The sequence below is a fragment of the Xenopus laevis genome, chromosome 3L (assembly GCF_017654675.1).
Source record: "Xenopus laevis strain J_2021 chromosome 3L, Xenopus_laevis_v10.1, whole genome shotgun sequence".
Taxonomy (NCBI): domain Eukaryota; kingdom Metazoa; phylum Chordata; class Amphibia; order Anura; family Pipidae; genus Xenopus; species Xenopus laevis.
In genome coordinates, this window is record NC_054375.1 from 128,246,261 (window position 1) to 128,272,002 (window position 25,742).

A 25,742-nucleotide genomic window follows, 5' to 3' on the forward strand; every position below is an offset into this window, starting at 1 on the left:
AACAAACTTCTAGAGCTGTTTACTCAGGTATGAGGCTCAGGTATGAGGCAACGCTACGTCTGCATCCGACAGTCGAGTCGCGTCGCATCTACAATGCAACACAATCCGACAATAGAATTACTTACCTTATTTCTGTTGCATCCGATGTGACGTCTGCGTTTATGCGCAGCGCGTCAGATCACGGCGGAATCGTCCGTGGAGTCCAGCCCTAAGGCAGCAGCAAGACTACACTGGGTAATACCAAGTGAAAAGTCACAACTGGGTGATTCATTGCGAGTGATTTTTGGGATTGAAACCAGCATCTGCATTTGAGCAGTTCTCATAAATAATGCTCTTTATATCAGTCCTGTGTAAGTTGCTGTTTGTACCACACGAGTGTTTCAAAATCATGATTGATTGGCAGAAGATGGGGACAGAAGCAGCAGGGCATGCCTGGAATTATATGCACAGTTAAAAAGAAATACTGTCTGTAATATTATCTTATTCTGCTTTCCCTTGCAGGAATATTCCTAATGTATATACGGAGCCAGATGATTCACTGCTTTTTACTGGAGCAAAAGGTAATCATACCAAAATGCACAACAGTTGTAAATAGATACAATGAAAAAGGGTGCTTTTTATATCCACATTGCAACTAGATCACTTTCTACAGCTTTATTATAGCAAATTTACCTGTAAATTTGCTGCAGACGACTTCAATTTTCTCATAAAAGAAGGCTGTCACCACACCATAAGTTAAAAACACTGCTTGAATTTCAAGTTCCTGGGACAGCTTGGATTCTTACATGTGGATTCTTACATATATATATATATATATATATATATATATATATATATATATATATATATATATATATATATATATATGTATATATATATATATGTATATATATATATATGTATATATATATATATATGTATATATGTATATATATATATATATGTATATATATATATATATATATGTATATATATATATATATATATGCATATATATATATATATATATATATATATATATATATATATATGCAATATATATATATATATATATGCAATATATATAACAAACAATCCCTGTTTTGTTTAAAGGGTAAGGCATTTTTCAGTAGCAGTATGCACAAAATGTCTCTGTCTTAAATATATTGATAATGGGTTGAGTGCAGAGGACTCTTGTATTTGTCTCTATATATATATATATATATATATATATATATATATATATATATATATATATATATATACATATATATATATAAAATAATCCAAAGAGTGCACGCTATGGAGGTTATTTACTAAACTCATTATTTTAATAAAAAAGCTACAACCAAACGCCCATGCCAATTTGACCTTATTAATTTGATTAAAAAATCAAATTAATCAGATCAGGAAAAAAAACCTAATTAAATCAAGTGAAAACCGGAATCATCCGTTTTTTTTCTGACTTTTTTCCTGAATTGCTTGATTTTTCAGGTTTTTGCCCGAAATCCCAGAATATTTTGGATTTTCGGGCTAAACCCATTCCAGACCTTGATAACTTCACATTTAGATTGGTGCCTCTCCCATTTACAGGAGCTTGACAGGTCTGAGATGGCAGATTTTCAGATTTGGGCTTTTTGCAGCATCAGGGTATAATACATTTCGAAAAAAAATTTCCACGAAAAATTTGAGTTTTTGCCCCAAAAAGGCCAACCAGATTAATTCAAGATTTAGTGAATAAACCCCTCAGTGTAGCAGCAAAACCTTGGTGCTAGTACAAAAAAATACACAGGACCAAGGACAGCACTCCTAGGATTTAAAGATTTGGCAAACAAAAAATTTAAATGCACAAAAAGAAAGGTGTATTACTCAATGTTTTGGTCTCACATAGAGACATTCAAAACAAATACTAATATATTATATTATATATATATATATATATATATATATATATATATATATATATATATATATATATATATATATATATATATATATATATATATATATATATATATATATCCAGCCAGCAAAGAGCCAGCACTCTCAAATAAAGTGTTTGTTTGCCTGGGGGCATGATGAATATAATATCTCCATCCATCCAAAGAAGATCAGCACTCTATGAAAAAGGTTTTATTGAAAATAACACAGCATAGGACTAACGTTTCGGCCCTGTCCAGGGCCTTTCTCAAAGTGCTGAATCTATCAATGTACATGACTTATAACTACTAACTGGCAGGAAAAACAACAGCTGTAGTGGTATCACTTGATTAGCATCTGAGCCAAGTCTGTTGCTGAACTACTCAAATGACATTCTTGTTGCAACACTAAAATCTTTATGCTATACTAAAATCCTTTTCATGTTCTACACAATATCAGTACAAAGTAAAAGCAAGTTAAAAACAAGATACATTGTAACAGTGTTATCTTCAACAAAATAGATAATGAAAACAGCTTGCATTGTTGATATAGCAAGTAAACTTTGTATCAAATTATACACAGATTAGTTAAAAGAAATACTTGGTTCATGCTTTTACTAATGTGTCAATCTCTGAATGGTGACGGCTCGAGTCTAAGAGCCGAAATGTTGAATAAACCCATTTTTTTCATCACAAAAGACCTATGAGTGCGGATTTCTTTGCTCTATTGGTATATGTTCCAGCACCTAGGCATTTCCATTGTTGAGTGCACCTATCCAGTAGTTTGTCAGAATCTTAATAAGAGAATGAATAAACTATTCAGTGTAGTTCTGTGTATCTCATTTGAATATAACCACCATTATATCTGAAATTGCTTCATGATTTACCGATGCACCAGCACAACGCTGTCATGATGCCCCAGGAAATGAGGTTTGATGACTTTCTTTGTCTGAAAATGGGGGAAAGAAATTGAAAACCGGGCAGGATAACTTAATGAAGAGTCATTGTAGGTGATGTGATGGTGTTACTCCCTGGTGTTTATCTTAGCACTGATGGTCCAGCATTGGCACACACTGAAGTCATAAACCATTCACAAATAACTAAACTTCTATAGGTTTATACTTAACACTTAGCTGCAATGTGCACTGATATATAGTGAAGTATTAAAGGGTGGTTCACTTATGGTAGGTTTTCGAAAGGCCAATTCTAAGCAACTTTTCAATTGGTCTTCATTTTTTTAAAAAATTATTTGCCTTCTACTTCTGACTCTTTCCAGATTTCAAATGGGGTCTGTGACCCCATCTAAAAAAACAAAAACAAATGATCTTTAAGGCTACACATTTATTGTTATCATTACTTTTAATTACTCATATTTCTATTCAGGGCCTCTCCTATACATATTCCAATCAATTCATGGTTGCTAGGGTAACGTGGACATTTCTCCCAGTATGCTCTATGAGACCCTGTACATGAGAACAATAATAAAGGCTGTGGAATCAGCATGTAATATACTGAATACTGGTGTGGTGAGTGATATCACAATCTAGGGAAGCTCTGCCCAGGGTAAGCATGGAGTCTGGGAGACTGAGAGGCAGTGAGGAATTCTGAAACAAGGGGAGGTTTGTATGGGAAAACTCTGTAGAAGATCAAGACCATATAAACTGAGCTATGGACTAACTACCCTAAGTGGGACTACAAAACCAGCAAGGCCTGTCTGTCAGTACACTAAGCTGTTCTGGCTAATAAATAAAATCTGTGAGTTACTGTTGCTTTTCTTACACAATGTTACTTCTAAGTTATTTCTGCCTTGAAAGCTCCGTTGTGAGTAAAACAGACGGATTTCTGTTTAAAGCTACCCGAATGTCGCTGTATTTCTACATTTACTACATTACTATATTTACTAAACTCCAAATGCAAAAATCACAAAAAATCTTTTGGTATAATATAGAATGGCCAATTCTAGGCAACTTTTCAATTGGTCTTCATTATTTCCCTTTTTATAGTTATTTAATTATTTGATTTCTTCTTCTGACTCTTTCCAGCTTTTAAAAGGGGGTCACTGACCCCATCTAAAAAACAAATGCTCCGTAAGTCTACACATTTATTGTTATTGGTACGTTTTATTACTTATCTTTCTATTCAGTCCCTCTCCTATTCGTATTTCAGTCTCTTATTCAAATCATTGCATGGTTGATAAGGTAATTTGGGCCCTAGCAACCAGACTGCAGATGTTGCAAACTGGAGAGCTGCTGGATAAAAAGCTAAATAACTCAAAAACCACAAATAATAAAAAATGAAAAACAATTGCTAATTCTCTCAGAATATCCCTCTCTACATCGTACTAACAGTAAACTCAAAGGTGAACAAGTCTACTAGAAAATCATGTAAACATGAAATAAACCCAATAGGCTGGTTCTGCTTCCAATAAGGATTAATTATATCTTAGTTGGGATCAAGTACAATGTACTGTTTTATTATTACAGAGAAAAAAGAAAATAATTTTCAAAAAATTGGATTACTTGGATAAAATAAGGGAGATGGCCTTGATGTAATTCTGAGCTTTCTGGAAAACAGGTTTCCGGATAACTGATCCCATTACAGTTTTAACCATAAAAAAAATTCTAAAATTCGAATTTTCACTTCGACCCTTGATAAATCTGGGCATAAGTCTATGCATTTTACAGTATATTCACTTCCTGTATTCAGTTAACCCTGACTCTGAGTTGAGCCAAAAGCCTGCTATATCTAAACATGAACATATTTATTATTCTAGGGCAAGGTTTGACACTGGACATTTGATTCTAAAGTTGAGCATAATGCCTCACCCTTCCCATAGATGACAGGCCTCTAAGAGGGTGCTGGCCCAAAGGTTGAAATGTCCAAAAAGATGGAATCAGGAACTGGGGTAGGGGCATGACTAGTAGAAGTATTGGCAACAGTGCACGGCAGGGAAAAAGGGGTTAAAGGATCAAAGTCTATGTTTGGGCAAGAAGGAAGGGCAGACAGTGTAGAAGAAATGGTCAGGAGCAGGACAACAGTCAGTAGAAGGAATAATAGCACTCTGCAGGACTACCTACCATAGGCAGTACAACTCAGTAGGTGTCAAAGCACATCTATCAGGTGTGGACTTGCTGCAGTTGTTGCACAAATATATGCCATTCATTAAAGGTACTTGCCTATTGTGGCTATTGTGGCGCCCTTAGGAATGTGCCGTTCGTCGCCCCCGTCCCCTCCCTTTTATTCAGTCAAATTTTCTTCATCAGGACCAGGGCCACCATCAGGGGGTACTGTTGTACCGGGCCTGAAGGGGGGCCCGGCTGTGCTGCACTTTTCGAAATAGCCCGGCCCCCTTGACAGCACCGAAGCCGTGCCGCCTTGCCTCTCCTGAAATCCCGAAGAGCGTAGTCCCGAAGCGGCGAAAAGACCCAAAGTCACGGAAGGAGGCCAAGTTGAAGTCCTGAAGCCACAAGTTCAATTCTACTGAACACCCATGTGGGTTTTTATTTTTTTTAACGTGTAAGGGGGGCACTGGCGCCAATGTTTTTTTAAAAAACATATTCTCTGGGGGCCCTATTTTTTTTAACTGGTAAGGGGGGCCCTGGTGCCAATTTTTTTTTTTACTTGTCGGGGGGCCCTGACCACCAATTTTTTTTAAAAAAAAACTTTTATCGGGAGCCCTGGCACCACAGTTTTTTTATTTTATCGGGGCCCTGACCATCAATAGCTTTTTATAACTTGTGTGTGGGGGGGTTACCTTTTTAGCGCTGATGTCTGTGGTCTTTTAACTGTGGTGTGGGCGGGGTCTGGGGTAGGCGTGGCAGAACCAAACCCCTTAATAGATACCATTACAGGTTATCTGTGCCTATCGCTCATTGGACGACTGGAATTAAGTTGCCCCATTGGTCAGTTTTAAAAATCTTTAGGATGTCCAACAAAATTAAATATAATAAGACGCTTCTGTAAATGAGTAACAGCGGGCTATTGAGAATGGGAGAATACCAAGGCTTCCTATGTGCGCAGCAGAGCAATGACACTAGCGAATCAGCCTCGCTCTCCCATTGGACTAACGCGCCTCTACCCGCCAGTGATTGCTCCGCGGCCTGGTCACGTGACCGCAGTGTGCAGCGATTGGATAGACCTACCTGCGTATGTTGCCCAGGAGATAGGAAAGACTCCTGTGTAACTAGTGCTGCGCAATGATGGGCTTCCGGCTTCCCTTCATTATGTGCCATGTTGTTGTTGTGGCTCTGAGCTTTAGTGAGTGGGGAAGGATGGGCTGTGTATTTATTGTGTATTTCTTTTCCTAAATCTATAGACGCCTTGTGTCATTTTGTCTTGGACCACCAGGCACAAAACAGCTGACTTTCTAAGAGATAAATGCTCTGTCATTGTTACTTTTTTTTTTACTCCTCTTTCTGTTTAGACTCTTACATTCATATCCCATGATCTCTTATTTCAATCAATGCATGGTTGCTAGGGTAATGTGGACCCTAGCAACTGGATTGCCAAAATTGCCAACTGAAGAGCTGCTGAATAAAAAACTAAATAACTCAAAAACCACGAATAGTAAAAAATGAAAACCAATTGCAAATCGTCTCAGAATATTCCTCTCTACATCTTGTTGAAAGTTAATGTAAAGGTGAACGACCCCTGTAAAGCAACACACTGAGCCATTCTTCTGTATTTATTTCTAGATCTGAATGTGACAGACTGGCTGGACTCCTATGAAATTGTAACACCGCTGTTCATAGAGGACAGGACAGTGAATAAAACCAGAGTGAGTGTGCCTTTAAATATAAGCACAGTCTCTTATGCATTTGGCACTTTGTAATAAGAGTTGTGAAAAGAAGTACAGTAGTGATGCACAGTTTGACAACCTGCACCTCCAAACAAGGAACAGACCCAGGGTTGACAGGTTTACATTTAAAAACCAGCCAAAGACTTAAAAAAATAGCAAAAAGTAGCCAAAAAACATTTTAAAAGTAGCCCACAAATAGCCCAGTTTGTACATATACAAATTGGGCTGTACACTGGGGAAAGTGAGCTGCTCCTGGCATGACATGGAGCAGCTGGTGGTGTTGGTTCATGAATCCAGACCCACACATAGATCTGGATCTAGTCCTTGGGGGCTCCAGGAAGGTAGGGTGTAGGAAAGAAGGAGCTGTAGGAGGTGAGGGAAATGAGACAACAGAGAATGACTGGTAGAAAGAAGAAGGAGAGCTAAAAGCTGACCTGCAGCAGATGGTGCTGGGGAGAAAAGGAGGAGAAGGCAGCAGCACTACTATCAGCTCAGCTCTTCTACTGTCAGCCCCTTCTTTAGCCTGGCAAACCAGGAAAGGCAAGAGCCCATCTGAAACTCCACCCCCCCCCCCTCACCGGCTGCTGCTTGAAGCCGAGTAGAAGCTGGAGTACGGAGGGGAGGGCTGCAAAAGTCACAGATAATAAGAGCAGCCAAGCTGGGCTGTGGATTTGGGTGGGTTTGAAAGTCCAAACCCGCAGCAACTTCCGAAACTAGCCAAATTCCATACATTGTTGGATTTGGACTTTTAAAACCCGCCACTAATTTTAAAAAGTAGCCAACCTGGCAACCCTGACCAGACCCTACCTGCTGTCACTTACTGTATATACCTGAGCCCCACACACTCATCTCTTTGACATCACTGCAAGGGGAGGGAGCACCACCACTAGGGGCGACACTCTGTAAGAGGCTGGGTTACCAACTTCACAAGCTCGGAGGGTCCCGTGTACAATTTGGCCTGTAACTTGCCAAGTCACAATAGTTGAAATAGGTCTACAGGGCACACACACACATCCAGATAACAGAACACAATGGGTTTAGTTCTTACACAGGAAGATAAACGGCAATTAAAATGCCAATTATGACTCAGACATAAACTTTAAATGTAAAAACAATGTGTTCACAATATAACATCAGGAAGAATATGTATTGTATGTTCCCCCTGTGTCAGCGCAAGTTTTCTCCCACACTCCAAAAACATACAGGCAGTTTAATTGGCTCCTGATAAAACTTACCCTAATGTATGTGAACGATTAATGATTTCTGTAAAGCCCAATACAGATTAAATAATACTATAAACTGTGTTTTAATGAATTTGTTTCTTGTGTCTTAAGTTTACATGTAAGGAGGAGTTCATAATACAGGTTTAACTGGGAAAGGTTACTTGATTAGCTGCCTTCTCTTCCCACACCTTGAGTGGACTGAAGTATTTCAATAAACTGTTCTGTATTGTTCAGTGCATCAGATTACAAACATACTTGCACAACTATGATATTCTAGTGTGGAGTGGCACCTTCAAATATATTTTTAGGGTAACTAATTTGTTGCACTTTTAACTCCTGTTGTTACTACATTTCTTTATTTTCTGGTGTTTAGGAGCTCACTTATGCCATTATGATTGACAGCAAAGACTATATTATTCACTTAGTCCACAATCCGTAAGTATCCGTGAGAAATATTTTGCCTATGTACAGCCACCATCTTTTCTTTTGCAGCCCTATTTGCCAATAATTCAGATTTCAACTGTACAATAGCTGCATGATTTCAATATCTAATTGCAGAAAAGGCTCTAGGGCTAATTGTTAAATGGAGCACAGAAATAACAAATCTTTCTTGGGTGCTGAATTTGGCTGGCATAGATCAGGAAAGGTGATATATGTGAAAGAAAAAAAGTTTAATTCCAGAATTTAATACATTAATATGTAACGGTTGGCACCCTAAACCCAGAACCGATGCCAAGCACCCTGGTCTTGGCTCGTGCTTCTGCCTGTAGCAGCCGCCTTTGGCCTCGGGAGGAGCCCTCAGCTACTCAGATGCCGCCAGGTCTTATAACGAGAGGTGCAAGGCGAGGGGTTCTGGACAAACAAAGGGGCACAACTGTAAGCAAAAGTCTTTGGGCAGAAGGTTGTGGTACAAGGCGTTAGAACCGTAGTCAGATCAGGCCAGGTCGAGGCAGGCAGAGAGTAAACGTAATCAGACAGGCAAGGGTCAAACCAGGAAGTCAATCAGAGGGGTTAAGCAGAATCAAAGTTGGATATCAGGCAAGGGTCAGGTTTTCAGAAGTCAGGATAGTCGAATAGCCAGGCAGGGGTCACAACAGGAATCAATCAGAATCAAAACAGGATCAGAACAGATAGCTCAAAGCTAAAAAGCACCACAGGATAAACCTATCACGGGCAAAGTCCTGTAGCTTTAACAAGCTATTTATACTTTCAAATTTTCTCGCCATTGCGCATTGGCGTCATTACGCCAGTGCGACTGCGCCTTTAAAAAAGCCCTAGGAACCTGGAAGTTCGGGAGAAGAGGATCGGCGAGGCGGGTGTCCCCGCCGCACCACTAGGCCACCAGGGTAAGTTTTTATTACATAATAGCTATAAGCATGCTACTCCTAATCTGAGCAGAAACAGTTATCAGAGGAAAGCCCCTTATCTGATTCATTTGTACATTAAGTTGTTGTTTTCCTGATTCCATTATTTCTTGGTATTCCCCCACCATATCACATCTCTCTGCACAAATCAGCTGTGTGTGGCTGTAGCCTTAAAGGGATACTGTCATGGGAAAAAAAAAAAATTTCAAAATGAATCAGTTAATAGTGCTGCTCCAGCAGAATTCAGCACTAAAATCCATTTCTCAAAAGAGCAAACAGATTTTTTTATATTCAATTTTGAAATCTGACATGGGGCTAGACATTTTGTCAATTTCCCAGCTGCCCCAAGTCATGTGACTTGTGCTCTGATAAACTTCAGTCACTCTTTACTGCTGTACTGCAAGTTGGAGTGATATCACCCCTCCCTTTCTCCCCCAGCAGCCAAACAAAAGAACAATGGGAAGGTAACCAGATAACAGCTCCCTAACAAGATAACAGCTGCCTGGTAGATCTAAGAACAACACTCAATAGTAAATACCCATGTCCCACTGAGACACATTCAGTTACATTGAGAAAGAAAAACAGCAGCCTGCCAGAAAGCATTTCTCTCCTAAAGTGCAGGAAAAGTCACATGACCAGGGGCAGCTGGGAAATTGACAAATGTCTAGCCCCGTGTCAGATTTCAAAATTGAATATAAAAAAAATCTGTTTTCTCTTTTGAGAAATGGATTTCTGTGCAGAATTCTGCTGGAGTAGCACTATTAACTGATGCGTTTTGAAAAAAACATGTTTTCCGATGACAGGATCCCTTTAAGGTTTTGCATTACTCTTATAATAAATTCATTGTGTGTTTTCTAGTGATTTGGTTTAAACCAGTCCCATAATATACATGCAAGAAGTCACACAGTTAGTTGTACCTGACACAAAACCAGTATGTGCTTTACATTTTGGAGAAAGCTAATGAAGAGAGTAAGAGAGCTTTAGCAGAAAGATCCAAAGAATAAATAATGCTTACGCAGTACGGACCACCCTATGGTGACTCAATTCAGTAGTAAAGACGTTAATAGTAAATAAGAGGAAGGCATTTAAAAACTACAAGTCAGAGGGGACAAAAGCTGTGTTTAATATAAACACTATAACAAATGTTGTAAAGCAGCAATACCGAAGGCAAAGATAGAAAACGAGGAGCAGATTGAGGCAGAGGCCAAGACTAACCCAAATTTTTTAAAGGTATAATATGGTAAAAGATGCAGGTTCCATTAAATTCTGGAGATAATGTGGTTATAACGGATACAAAAAAAATCTTTTATTTTCTTCATTGTATGCAATTGAGAAGTTAGACTTGATCCAGGGACTGGTTGGAGTCATGAAGGAATTTTTCCCCCTTTACATGCAAATTGGATAGGCATCAGTGCGTTTTTTTGCTTTCCTCTGGATCAACCAGCAAGCTTTATATTGACATAAAAATTTGAACTTGATGGATGTGTGTCTTTTTTACAACCTGGCTTACTATGTACTGGAGCGGGTTATGAGAAAAGGGGGTAGCAGGGGAGAGCAGTTCATAAAGTGACAAACAGATCGAGAAAATGAAAAGACACGGGGGTATCTTGGTGGGTTTCCATTTATGTTTGCTACTTTTTATCTCTTTAGGATGCTTGTTACCACAGACTTTAAAGTTTTTTCCTACAGCAAGACATACTCCTTGTATTTTGACGAGCCCCACATTCTAGTAAGTACTTACCCTGTTGCTGCATTATGGAAGGATTGTAGGATTTTGGCTGCCCAAAGATTTACAGCTCGTTTTATTTTTGTTGAGAAGTTTTCAACATGTTCTAAAACTTAAGATCAGATTTAGAAAACCATTGTGAAACCAACCACAGGCATGCTTGTTACCTAGGAGTTGCATCTAGTATCTAGGAGTTGCATGACACATTGGATAATCCTATCCCAACTACACAGAATCAACACCTCTGTGAGTTTCTTCAAATGTCACCTCTTTGAAGAGTTACAATGTGCCATTGTGATTGGATTAGTGGAAGAGTTTATATGCCGAGAACTTCCCACACCAGTCAGTTGAACTGAAGAAGCTGCTCGGATGAGTAGTGAAACGTCTTCATTGATTACTCAGCAAGTCCAGTTGTTTTTACATTGACCTATACTAGTTATAACCACAGGCAGAAATAATTGATCCACTATATGTAAAACAATGTATAGCACTGCTTTATGGTCTGTATTTATAAGAACTCTACACATTGGTATTTACTTTTGAACATTACCATTTATTCACAGGCTTTTCTGCAGTTTTAATTTTCTCCACATGAAGTCACTGTTGTGCCATTTCTGACTTGTAATCTTAATACAAATTTTCATTTAAGAAAAATGTTAATTCTTCAAAATTTAAGGACATCCTTTGTGACTGGTTTCTAAAATGAATTATATTTTTTATCATATTACATGTATTTATTTGCCAAGCTGACCACTTGAATTTTGATGGCAAAGTTTATAAATTATAAAGATAATAAAAGAAATCAGGGCAGGAGGCCAACATTCTGCAAGGGCAAAGTACAATGTTTTGCACCCAAACCACCTTTATGTCAGCAGGCAGAATGTATGACAGTTATAAGCGGTGTAAGATAAGTGTTATTTTATACCATCTCAGACCTCTGTGTAACCCATGAAAGGCATTAGGATAGGTTAAAACATAGGAGAAATTTTTGAGTGGCGTGTAAAATATTGTGTCCTTTAATGTATCCAAACAAAATTCGAAAACTGGGATCAACCTTGATCATGGCCAGAAACCCATTTGATCCACCTGAAATCTTGCCCACTTTTTTTCACATGATTTGTGACTGCCCACCATTCCATCCCACTGCTTAAATAAACCAGAAAAATAGTCTGTACAATGAGGGGGTTTCAAATTAGGCATCTATTAACAGATTATATTGGAGAATATATCTATGTATTTTATTAGGAACAAAATTATAATAATATGTGTTTTGCCCTTTAGACACATTGCTACTACCAAGGATATGTACAAGGATACCCAAACTCAGTAGTGGCCATGAACACATGTTCTGGACTTAGGTTTGTCTTTACATTTCTCTTTCTTGTTTCTAAACAAGGTCCTGAATGTTTCCATGAGCATTTCATGACTTTGGTTACTCCAGACTGGAATTACTTGGCTTTATAAATAATGATGACATACCTTGTTGTAGGCTATTCATCCAATCTTGCTTTTTAATCTTCTATGTCAGTGCTGTCCAACTTCTGTGGTACCGAGGGCCAAAATTTTACTGGCCTATGTGGTGGAGAGCCGATAATGGAAGTCAGTGTTGGCCACTCCCCCTTTTAAACCACACCCACTGTAAACCACACCCATATTACCACAAGAACTTTTAAGATCATATCCACATTAACGGTGGTAGCACACCAGAAAACCAAATGGTTGGTGCTCACTACAGGGATCATCACTCATATGTGAAAAATTTAAGTTATGTTAAAAACATAACCTTAAATACGTATGCCACATCCTCCCCTGTGACAAAAGCAGCACTGGGCAAGCAGAGAATGGCACACACAGGGAGGGAAGGCAGAACAGAGCAGGAGACAGGGAAAGCTATCATTCCCCCATTAGCATTTCGAATAAGATGTGAACAGGTGAATAATGAGGGCAGTTACAGTCTGGGTCTCAAGTGTGAACAGTACAGGGCTTTAGGGTGTGAACAATAGAGGTGTCAAAAGTGTGAACAATGCAGGGGGGTCACAGGTGTGAACAATATAGAGGATTAGAGTCTGAGGTTTAAACAATGCAGGGGCCAGTTAATCTATGTAGTGATACCTTTTAAATTTTACATATTGTAAGAAGACATTTGGGGGGGCCACAGAAGGGGGGGGTCGCGGGCCGCCACCAGTTGGACAGCCCTGATCTAATTTGTTCTTAATGATATTTCTCTCTGTCCAATTAGGGGCATCATGCATACAGATGAGTTTATATATGCAATTGAGCCAAGTGAACCATTGCACCATTTTGAGCACATTGCTTATAGCATGGAACAGTTTAAAACAACTATAGATTGTTTACTGGACACATCAATCTATCTTCGTTCTACAGAAAGCTCAGCCATAGAGCAGGTACCAATTAGTTAATTAGTAGATTTACTGTATACCATTTATTTTCCTGCTGTAAAAATCTCAGTCATACTGTCTTTATTATAGTTAAGCATTTTCCTGTTTATTGCCCATAGTTCCGGCTTACAGTTTACAGAGCTTGACCTCACTTTTTCAATTTGTTCATCTTAGCATCATGCCAAATATTTTATTTTTTGGGGGGTTTCTCCTAATGCTTTCTGCTTGTCTGAAGTATGTGTAAATTCTGGCAACACCCAAGCACCAAAACATAATATCTGTATAGGCTGCAAATATGAATAGAGAAAGAGCAAAGAACTGCCCTACACTTTACAAAACTGAGCATAGCAATTTAAGGTCCATTGTTCCCGAAATGAGCAGATACGTGTATTTTTACCAAATACACTGTTTGGACACATTCTATCATTTGGGCTTTTGGCAATAACGCTCACAGGTGGGCCCTGAACATTGCACCCAATGGATGTTAGTCAGGTTGGCAGAAAACTGGCGGCATCTTTCCCTTGGATAGGTAGGTTTGTCATATTGTTTCCCTAATTCATCTGGCAATGGTTGCCTTGGAAGCTGCTTGACCTCTTTGAGGTCTAGAGGGCAATATGAACAAGGATTTTGAGTGTTGGTAAGACCTTGACCGATCTACGTAGCAGCGGAGTGCTCTAACTATGTCCAGCTTGTGAAACTTACGTTCTTTTTTGTGCTTTGGATCCGGGCATAAGGATGGAACTATAATTTCCTGATGCACATGGAACTACGACACCACCTTAGGTAGAAATGACAGTATGGTGTTTAGGATGGCTTTGTCCTTGTGTAAAATAAGGAACGGAGAATCACTTGACAATGCACTTAGCTCGGAAACTCTTCTGACTGATGGGATTGCCACTAAAAATACCATCTTTTTGGTAAGTATTGAGACAGAAATTGATACCATAGGCTCAAAGGAGGGCTCAAGTACAGCATTGAGTACTAGGTTTGGGTCCCATCCTCGAACCAGTGAGCTAAATGGAAGGCGTTTATGTATGACTCCCTGAAGGAATGTTCGAATGAAATCATCCAACGCCAGTCGTGACTGGAAAAGTACCAATAATGCTCATATCTGGACCTTTAGAGAGCTGAGTTTGAGATTTAATTGAATGCATCCTTTATGTCCAGTGACATCAATAGCTGTCCCGATTCCATTCCTCTGATCATAGAGTGTAGTGTTTCCATCTTGAAACGAGCAGTCCTGACAAATTTGTTCAGGATTTTAGGTCTAGCAATGGCCTGAATGGGCCTTCCTTCTTCAGAACTATGAAAAGATTTGAGTTAAATCCAGAGAATCTCTACTGCGAGGGGACTGGTAATATTACTCCTGACTCCTCCATTCTGGTGATGCAGTCAACTAAGGCCTGTGCTTTGGTAATGCTGGAAGGGACTCTGAAAATGATGAATTTGTTGGGGGGAATGGATAAAAAATCAATGTGATAGCCTTCTGAGACTATTTCGTTGACCCAGGCGTCCAAAGAGCGTTGGATCCACACCTCCCGGAATCGTAGTAATTTGCTCCTATCTGTTCCCTTGATTCCGGAGGGAGTGACCCATCAGGCAGTAGCCCACAACTTTTTCACTCGGTTTGGAAAGAAAATGGGACCGCTGAGGTGAACCGCTTCTCAGATTTGTCCTCTGAAAAATCTCCTTTGTCTGGAAGATGTAGACAGCCTACTTTTAGATTGTCGGAGGAATGTGCTCTTCCCCCAGTCGCCTGAGAAATTATTTTCTCTAGTTCCTCTCCGAACAACCATTGTCCCTTAAATGGTAGTGAAGTGAGTGACTTTTTAGAGCTGAGGTCTGCTGCCCAACTCTTAAGCCACAGGGTTCATCTAGCTGCTATTGACAGAGCTGAGGTCCGCGGTCTGAGAGGCATCTAATGTAGCATCACATAGGTATTCTGAGGCATCCACTATGAGTAAAACAGATGAGATGAGGTCAGATCTAGGGACGCCATCTTGAATATCCATAAGTAGGGCTTCAGCCCAGGCTTGAATAGCTCTAGCCGATGGCCTTGGGACTGCCGGCCCTCTTGCGCTTTGTACTAGGTCTGTGACTGAGTTTGGATAGAACCTTACCCAGCTCACCAGCTATTGCGTGCAGTCCCTGTAGGGATGCTAGGGACTGGAAAAGCTTAATAGTCCAAAGAGGCATTTCCATCTGCATCTTGAGAGGTGCCCTGCTGTTCTGTGTTCAAAGCTTGAGGGGGGATGTGTTTAGGGTTAGTGCCCTGACTAGAGGCTGTCCTCTTTCCTCCTGCGCAGGTTCTGCACAGTGGTCGCTCTGGCCCCCAGTGGACTTTGTCTGACATTTAGTACAGGCAAAATACGTGACCTATGACGCTGTTGGGGCTTTTTCTGCCATAGTGCAAAAGGCACCCTGTGGAGAGTAACGGTGCGTGGGGTGAATAGGATTGTTCCTCCAGCCCTTAGCAATGGCTGCTGCCCCCTGGAGACTTGGCCACTGCGAGAGGGGAACCGGACCGTCTCTTGTTTGTGGCCCGTCCTATGCAGGCTAACAAAATGGCACTGTACTGGGAATTGAGAGGCGGGTAGCAAGTTTTCCTGCTGCCGCGTCTCCAAAATGATGCCTGCACCTGACATAATTGCCCTTAGTCAAGATGGCACTCCGTGACTCCCCTTATAATCTATCTCCTCCGAGGCTGAAGCTGCGCCTCACTGCCGGGACCTCCTCCATCTTGCGCTGGTTGCAGAGAGCCGAACCCTCTGCCTGGCCAACCCAGCGAGAGCTCAAAGCAGCCGGGTAGTCTTCCCATGCTCTCTCCTCCCAGTCTTCACCCCGGAGGAAGCGCGAGTCACGAAGATAGCAGTAGGGAGTGGGGTGAATTGGCTGATATAGTTTTTATGTTTTTTTATTGAAAACTTTACAACAAAATATGAACATAATTTACACTAACATTACAATAAATACATACAGAACCAAAATACCCAACCACAAACAAAATAAGAGTGGCAAATGTAGAGGGGGGGGGAGAGAAGGCCAACCCTGAATAGGATTGTTCCTCATACCTGCTCTGTGGCCATCAATACGGAGGTGACTCTCCCCTCCTCCTCCACTGGTCAGACCCGGTGCAGGCCTGTCTGAGGGGTACATTTGTCTGTTACGGGCTATGTAGATGCGCCCGGTGGGAGTCCTGCATGGGAGGCAAACACTCTAGGATGCAAGTATTCCTGCACCTGGTGCTGCCCCTGTATTCAGCAAAGTCTGTGTAAGGAGAAGAAAAATGTCTCTGTAGAGTGTGTTAGAATGTGCAGGAGAAAACAGTAAGTATAAAGTTAGGGGTATTTCCCCGGGGTGGGAGCTATGCTGGGGGGGAGGAGGGTATCATGTAGAAATGGACATTTGGATACAATTTACAATTGGTTTTCATTTTTTTTAATAATTGCAGTTTTTGAGTTAGTTAGCTTTTTATTTAGCAGCTCTCCAGTTTGCAATTTCAGCAATCTGGTTGCTAGGGGCCAAATTACCCTAGCAACCATGCACTGATTTGAATAAGAGACTGTGAAATGAATAGGAGAGGGCCTGAATAGAAAGCTGAGTAGTAGAAAGTAGCAATAATAATAAACGTGTAGCCTTACAGAGCATTTGTTTTTTTAGATGGGGTCAGTGACCCCTATTTGAAAGCTGGAAAGAGTCAGAAGAAGAAGGCAAATAATTTTAAAAACTACAAAAAATAAAGAATGATGGTCATTTGAAAAGTTGCTTAGAATTGTCCATTCTATAACATACTAAATGTTAACTTAAAGGTGAAATGCCTCTTTAATATAGCTCTTCACCCACTGTCTATAGAAAGTGTACAGGCATCAGATTCCAGATACAACAGCCATACAGTCCATGTGTCAGTGCAGTCATTTCTAGTTCCATTGTGCAATAACTAGCTGCAGCTTCTAACCTTTCTACCCTTAGTATTTTCCTCATTCCACCAAGGAGTTATTGTGTACAGTGTGGCACTGTTACCTTCAACTAGCCATGGAATTACTGCCATTCACTCTATTCTGATATGTTTGTAGATGAATAAATGAGTAAATACATTCTGTTTGCATTTATAGAGGACGCATGGTAACCTATTACATGAGAAGAGTGGGCTATTGATTATAAGCTTACACAAATGCTTGTATTTTTCCCCAATGCTTTTCACTTACTATATATTTTTGCAGGGATTATGTGTTCGCAATAAAACAGCATATGTGGAAGTATTCATGGTTGCTACTCAACAGCAGGTAATTTTGCATAAATGTACAATAAAATCCAGCAGTATTTTACCTTTTAGATTTAACACAGATATTCATTCATATCCAAAACCATATGTGTACATTTTAACTAAAAACACCAAGGGGCAGATTTACTAAAGGGCGTAGTGGCCGATGCTAGCGACAATTAGCCAGAAATCCCATCCGCAGGGACATTGCCAATTCACTAATAGGCGTAGAGGACAATTCAATATTGAAAGAGACCGTCGCTAGCATTCGGTCGTTACTCCGCAAATTCACTAAGATGATAGAATTTACTTCGCCACCTCAGACCAGGCGAACTGATAAAACAAAGCAACATCCTCCTCAATCTTATGTCAGTTACATCATATCCTGTATGAATTAAAGTTGTCAAAAACGCTGGTGAATTTTCTTTTTTAAAGCGGGATTGCCTTCAAAAGTCCAAACTATTAAGGTTTTTATGTGTTAACACCTGTGCGGGAGGAGCAGGGAGGGGGGACTATGGAAGGTAGGAGTTTTTATAAGCAAAGGGGTTTAGTTCTCCTTTAACTAATTTGATGGGCATGCCACATTTGTTTAAGGGTGGGCTCATGTCTAGGACATAAGAGGATCACTTCTGTCTTTATTATGGCTCATTGGACATGTGTTTTAAAAAACATTTGCACCAACATCACTAATTAAGACGTCCATACGACTTTTAGGTACCTGACCTATTCAAAGTGACCTAAGCGCAAGAGTGCTAGCGAAAATTCACCAGCGTTCAGCAGCTGAGACGCAACTTCGCATCTTAGTGAATTAGCGTAGTGGTAACGAATTTGCGCCTGGTCAAGTGGTGCAGTATGTGGCGAATCAGTCACTGATGAAAATGTGCCCCCATGTTTGTTAATTTTTTTTATGTTTAACCTACACACATTACATAGCCGCCTTTGTAACATAAATCTAGCAGTTTTTCTTTTTATAGACTTTTCAGGTTGGCCTAGAGGTGATCAGCCTTTGATGTGAGATCTCATTCTAGAAAGATTGATTTGATTTTTTGTGGTAACTCCTTGTGACCCTTGACAAGTCACTTAAGCTTCTGGTATCCCAGCATACTTAGTACACCTATAATGGGGCCCTTGATTGCTTTGAAGGGACAGTGGGGGTCATTTATCAACACTGGGCAAATTTGCCCATGGGCAGTAACCCATGGCAACTAATCAGATTGCTGCATTCATTGTACTACTTGCAGCTAGCTTTAAAAAGCTAATCACTGATTGGTTGCAATAGGTAACTGTCCATGGGCACATTTGCCCAGTGTTGATAAATGAGCCCCAGTGTATCCCTTGTTCAGCATGAGTGCAATGAATCGGGCTTGTGGCGAACATACTTGTTGTTTTACTATGGTTTTTGTCGTGTATGGTAGTTGTTTTGTTATTTCTTGAGCTGAACAGAACAACCTGAAACTACTACATGATTGGTCCTTGTGAGGTAAGCAACCCCTTTTTCCTTTGTTTTCACTGTTTCATCCTACAAATAAGGAGGAGCACATTATGCAGTGGTATTAGTTACCTCGCAAAGGCCAAGTGTGGAGTAACTTCACTTTCACTGTTTGCCCTAAAATATTTAGCTCAAGAATTAACAAAAATTCTAGATGTCTTGTGAAAGCACAAGCTCTATTCTTTCCATTCATTGAACAAGGGGTATACTGCCCCTTTAATGCACTCTGAGTCCTTTGGGTCAATAATTCCCCTTTCTTCTTCTGCAGTTAAAGTGGAACTCCTGGTTCCAAACCAAGATTTGAAAAAGATGCCCACATAACACAGAAACCCCTAATATACACATCACTGTTACCTGTTTCTTCAAAAAGTATGAATAAATGCCATTTTCTATGCTGAAATCCAGCTGTTTAACAGTTCTTCTCTTTCTGCATCATTTAAAATCCTGGCAGGGAAGGAGGGACTAAACACTGATGTTACAAATTGTAACCACAGCTTACAGACAGCATGCAGGAACTACATAACCCACAATGCATTGCACTGTGATGTTCTGTTCCTTATTGAAATCACGTGTGCAGGGAATTGTGGGGTTTGGAGGATGCAGGCTGAGGACAGATGGCTGTTGATACAAAGTTACAGTAGTCAGCCAGCTGAGCAAAGTAGTCAGACAGATCAGCTGGAGAGCAGGGGGCTAGGCTTAGGGAAATGTTCCAAACCATTAAAAATCATGAAAAGTCTGCATATTTTTTAATTGATGTATATTGCAAAGTTGCTCGAAATTATGTTTACTTTTCAAAAAGCTAAAGTTATGTGGAGTTCCCCTTTAAGGCCTTGTTGCATTATGAAATCAGTCATTCATATCTTGTTTCTGTATTTCCAGTTTGAATTCCATCATGAAAATCGAACATTTCTATTGGAGAGCATGCTTGATTTAATAAATAGTGTAAATGCTGTAAGTATCCATTCTAAATCTGCTTAAAACAGAACTTGAAAAATGGCACAAAGGTGAACATACAAGTGCAGATAAAAGCTGCAGATGGGGCTGGCAGGTTGTGTATGGGCCCTAGTTGATGGCCAGATCATCCTGGTTTAGCCCAGCATATTAGCAGCCAAACTGGCTAAAAATTCAAATTTTATGGTAGATTCTCAGTTTGTTATTAAGATAAAATGTAAAGGACAAGGAAAGCTTAATTCACTGAAGGGATGGCCACCCCCATTACATTAAGGGGCCCATTTACTTAGTTTGAGTGAAGGAATAGAATAAAAAAAACTTTGAATGTTTTTTTTGGCTACTTCGACCATCGAATGGGCTACTTCGACTACGACTTCGAATCGAACGATTCGAACTAAAAAACGTTCGACTATTCGACCATTCGATAGTCGAAGTACTGTCTCTTTAAAAAAAAAACTTCAACCCCCTAGTTCGCCACCTAAAACCTACCGAAGTAAATGTTAGCCTATGGGGAAGGTCCCCATAGGCTTTCTAAGTATTTTTTGGTCGAAGAAAAACCTTATTTTTCGTTCGATCTAACTATTTGCGCTAAATCCTTTGATTTCGATATTCGAAGTCAAAGGATTTCAATTCGGCAGTCGAATATCGAGGGTTAAGTAACCCTCGATATTCGACCATAAGTAAATTTGCCCCTAAATCACTATGTTTTTCCCCAGGCCAGAGTACCTTTTAGGAAATAATTTCACAGCCATAATACCAGTCACCAGGCACCCCTCTGCAAATTAGACGTACATGAGGAAGCCTAGAATGTTCTGATATTACACTATTGTGCATATGCAAGCCTTATTCTTCACAAGGGATGCCTGGAGAGAGAGAGAGAGAGAGAGAGAGAGAGAGAGAGAGAGAGAATCATAATATGGTGGCACAGAGCTTCCTTAGAAAGTTCCCAGGCCAGTGCATTATTTGCCAAAAACTTGATAAACATTTTGGTCCAGTGATTTACTGTCATGGGATACTGTCATGGGAAAAAATGTTGTTTGGGGCAGCTGGGAAATTGACAATATGTCTAGCCCCATGTCAGATTTCAAAATTGAATATAAAAAAAATCTGTTTGCTCTTTTGAAAAATGGATTTCAGTTCAGAATTCTGTTGGAGCAGCACTATTAACTGATGCTTTTTGAAAAAAATATGCTTTCCCATGACAGTATCCCTTTAAGCTTTACTTGTCCTTTAATATGTTTAGTAGTATGCGAGGTTCTGCAGAGCTAGAGAGAGTCAGTGAAAGGTAAGAGGTTGTTATCTGTATTTTTAAGAAATCTAGCTATTGTCTTAAATGCATCACAAATGTCAAGATGGCAGTCAGTGACCATGAGTGCGCTTGTTAATTGCAATGCTTTGAGGCAGGCTGCTAAAGTACAGTTATGGGACCTATTATCCAGAATGCTCGGGACCTGGGGTTTTCTGGATAATGGATCTTTCCGTAATTTGGATCTCCATACCTTATGTCTTGTAGAAAAACATTTAAACATTAAATAAACCCAATGGGGTGGTTTTAATTCCAATAAGGATTTATCACATCTTAGTTTGGATCAAGTACAAGGTACTGTTTTATTAATACAGAGAAAAAGGAAATTAAATTTTAAAAAGATGGATTGTTAGGATCAAATGAAGCCTATGGGAGACGGCCTTTCCATAATTCTGAGCTTTCTGGATAATGGGTTTATGGATAATGGATCCCATACCTATAAAGTTAAATACATTAAAAATGAAAGGTAATTGCTTTTTCAACAAAAAGGTTTTCTTGCATGCTGATGGGGGATGAAATATTGTGCACTTTTACACATTTGAGTACTGGTAAGGCACAATTAAGAGTCATGAATACGCCAATATTTTCCCACCCATTATAACAAAATAGCCAGGTATCATTAATAGTGTTAGTTTGACTATTCCAGAACTGAGGCAGGGATGTATGCTGAGAATAAAGTATGAAAGCCAAAGTATTCAGGTATCTGGCAGGTATCTGGAAACATGAACATTTCTCTCAGCAAGCGCAGTTATTTGTGTACTGATTATAGTTTTGTTATCTGTCTAGGTGTACCAGGATTTAAATACTCACATTATTTTGGTTGGAATAGAGATCTGGTCAAATGACAATCTTATTAATACAGAAGGAAGGAATGTGCATGATATTCTGTCGGACTTCTTAGCTTGGAAGAAAGAATACCTGGATGAGCACATTAAATGTGCTGTTGCAGTTTTATCCTTGTAAGAATCCTTGTCTTATATGCTTTTGTAAGGCTAGTGACATGCTAAGATTAGGGGAGATTTAGTCGCCCGGCGACTAATCACCTCTTCTACGGGCGACTAATCACCTCTTCTACGGGCGACTAATCTCCCTGAAAAGCAAATCGCCAGCGGGATCGCTTCATTTTCCGAGGTTGCCTGAAGTTGCCTCATGAGGAAACTTGTCGACTTCGGAAAACAAAGCGTTCAGAGTGCCATCCCGGTGGCGATATAGTTTTTTCCGAAGTTGCCTCATGAGGAAACTTCAGGCGACTTCGGAAAACGAAGCGCTCCGAGTGACATCCCGCTGTTGATTTAGATTCAACTGGGTAGATTAGTCGCCCAAAGAAGAGGCGATTTGTTGCCAGGCGACTAAATCTCCATGAATCTTCACGTGTGCTACTAGCCTAAGAGGTTACAAATGACAGATAACACTTAACAAAGACGTGATATTGAAATGTTGTACTGTGCCTTCCCAAGGCCACCACAGCCCCTTCGCAGAATATAATTTAGAAGATAATTTGCGTTAAAAGGCTATCACACCTCTGTATTGGTACAGTAAATTCAGTATATATCATACCGCATTTATAACCATATTCATTGTTTATGAAAATGACTCCTAACAATACATTTTTAATGTTTTTAATACATAATAACAAATCTTAAAACTGCATAAGTTAAAAGATCACTTTATCAATTATTCCCCTTTAAGATTATTTAGAGGCATTTATTTTGTTCAGAAGGCTCGAGGCAATCCTTATAATAATAAAACATTGATACCCTCTCCAACTTTCTCAATAATAGGAGAGATGAGACCATCCCCTCGTCGGGTCTGTCACATTTGAGAGGAGCCTGCAGTCTTGATGATTCTGCATTCATGATCATGGTATGCAATTTTGTAAATTTTCTCTACAAGAAGCAGTAAGATTAGAGTGAGGAGGTGCTTGCATTATCTGATCTATATTTTTGTTGTTGGTTTTGTGTGTGTGTTTTTGTGTAAAAATGTGAATTCATACATGCTGTATTGTCACCAAGGTTTTCATTTTTTTCAATGTTTTTTCAGATGAACCTTGAGAAACCAATGCTCAGTTTGGATCTCTTTGTCCATGAGTTGGGTCACATTCTGGGAATGAGGCATGATACAAGTGGATGCAAATGCAAGTCTGGAAAACCAGCTTGTGTAATGGCTAGCAGAGGCTTGTAAGTTAGAGAATTTGTATATGACATGTCAACGGGTTGAGTTGGAAGAGGGGGAGTTAGGGCTGCACCTCAGTTATGGAAATCTTGAAAACAATTTTGTGTTGTTAATAAAGCATCATGGCTAGTGGTGCCAATACTTTGTGCATTGTTTTAGTAAATGAAGGTTATTCTTTAATTATTTTTTCTGATTGATTTGGGCACTTTCTCCATTTATGAACAATATATGTTCCATTTGTCTAGATTGTCTCTTGGCTTCAGTGACTGCAATGAGAAGGACATGGAGATGTTTTTTGCTAGCAGTGAAGCCAGTTGTCTGTGGAAAGAACTATCCCAATGTGGTAACAACATTCTAGAACAAGGGGAGAAGTGTGACTGTGGTTCTGTACAGGTTAGTAATGTCCTATTGGACTGGAACATATAAACTGAAGACTTTTTGCTTGAGTTCCAAGCTCCATCTTTTATAACCCTTGAAAAAATTTACTACCGAGTTTTACTATGAATTAGTGCTCACAATTGAGGCTGTTAGTGTTGGTGGCTACATAGTTTTTTTTGCTAGCTAGCTTGTACAGATAATGCTAGAGTGAAGGATATACATGGCTACATATTGACACAGGGACAGAGACACATTTGGCAAGGACTTACCATGGTGCATAGTTGACAAACCAAAATATTTGTTACTCATTAAAGGAAAACTATACCCCCCAAACAATGTAGGTCTCTATAAAAAGATATTGCATAAAACAGCTCATATGTAAAACCCTGCTTCACATAAATAAACCATTTTCATAATAATATACTTTTCTAGTAGTATGTGCCATTGGGTAATCATAAATAGAAAATAGCCATTTTAAAAAATAAGGGCCGCCCCCTGGGATCGTAGGATTCACTGTACTCACAAACATACCAATAAACCATACATGTTAATTCACATGAGCCAATTAACAGACAGAGTTGTGTCTTTTGCTTCCTCACTTCTTCCTGTTACAGTTCGAGTTGAAGTATTTCTGGTCAGGTGATCTCTGAGGCAGCACACAGACCATCACAAAATGGTGGCTCAAGGCAAGAGATGTAAAAGGGCAATATTTACTTAAATATATATTCTAGTTTGGTAAGATTCTTTAATATGCCACTTAATATGATATGAACTATCTGTTGCTTAAGTGTTCATTTTGGGGGTATAGTTTTCCTTTAAGGGGGTTATTTATCAAAGGTCTAGTGTTAGAGTTTTTATACCTCGAATTAACTCAAAACTTGAAAACAAATTCAAAACTTGAATGGTATCTTATTTAAGAAAATGGCAACCACCAGTCTGCGAGTTCGAGTCCTGCAGCTCAAAAATTAATCGAATTAATTGAATAAATCGAATTGATATCCCTGATCTCAAATAAAAAAATAAAATACTGAAATTGGGTTCTGTTATGTTTTTATTTTTAGGAATGTCCAACTATTAGCTGCTGTGACCCAACATCTTGCAAATTAAGAGAGAATGGAGAATGTTTAACTGGACTGTGCTGCAAGGATTGTAAGGTTAGAGAAGTATTCCTTTTTTTTGTTGCTATTTTGTCTTTTTCATAATTCTACATCTAACCCCTACAACTTTTACTTTCTTTCTATTGCACCCGGCAGCTAGATTTTTTAAACCCTTAAGGCCCCCCAGAATGGCAAAACTATGTTGCATATTTCACTCCAAAAAAAGTAGCCATAAACAAAACAAGATTAAATACCCTCCAAAACTGTTGTAGCTAGAAAAAGGTTGATGGCACTTCTGTTGAAGTGGAAGTTCTAGGGTAGTTTATCAAATTTACCACAATTGTATGTGTTGGTTTAAAAATGAGTAGTAATATTTGTTAAGAAAAATCTATTTAATTCAGAGGTTGGATAGCTTATTCAGGATTCTTATACTAGATAAGTCATATTAAAGACTTTGCCTAACATATAATGAAGACCATTTAAATATTAAACAAAAAACATACAACTGTATGCTGTCAATATGGGTTTCTGCTGGGATAGCTTTCTATCAGTTAAAGTAATAAGAGTAATAAGAAGGGGCTTGTGGGAGTACACCAAGTCATGTAATGGGAATGCAACTAACCTGACCACCTTTTGCTTAATACAGAGACTGGTTTACTGGTTACAGAAAGATTTTCAGA

General features: G+C 39.4%; 1 protein-coding gene across 1 annotated transcript in view; it reads left to right on the forward strand.

Annotated features, from left to right (window-relative positions):
- The first annotated feature begins 6,032 nt into the window (after positions 1-6,032).
- Positions 6,033-25,742, forward strand: part of adam21.L (ADAM metallopeptidase domain 21 L homeolog) — a 28,410-nt gene continuing 8,700 nt past the window's right edge. Inside the window, 13 exon segments of the mRNA NM_001085815.1 lie at positions 6,033-6,155; positions 6,593-6,675; positions 8,293-8,354; positions 10,934-11,012; positions 12,291-12,367; positions 13,249-13,414; positions 17,629-17,691; positions 20,038-20,109; positions 22,202-22,374; positions 23,197-23,278; positions 23,456-23,592; positions 23,833-23,980; positions 25,027-25,119. Coding sequence (NP_001079284.1) covers positions 6,095-6,155; positions 6,593-6,675; positions 8,293-8,354; positions 10,934-11,012; positions 12,291-12,367; positions 13,249-13,414; positions 17,629-17,691; positions 20,038-20,109; positions 22,202-22,374; positions 23,197-23,278; positions 23,456-23,592; positions 23,833-23,980; positions 25,027-25,119 — 1,296 coding nt within the window. The 5' untranslated portion in view covers positions 6,033-6,094.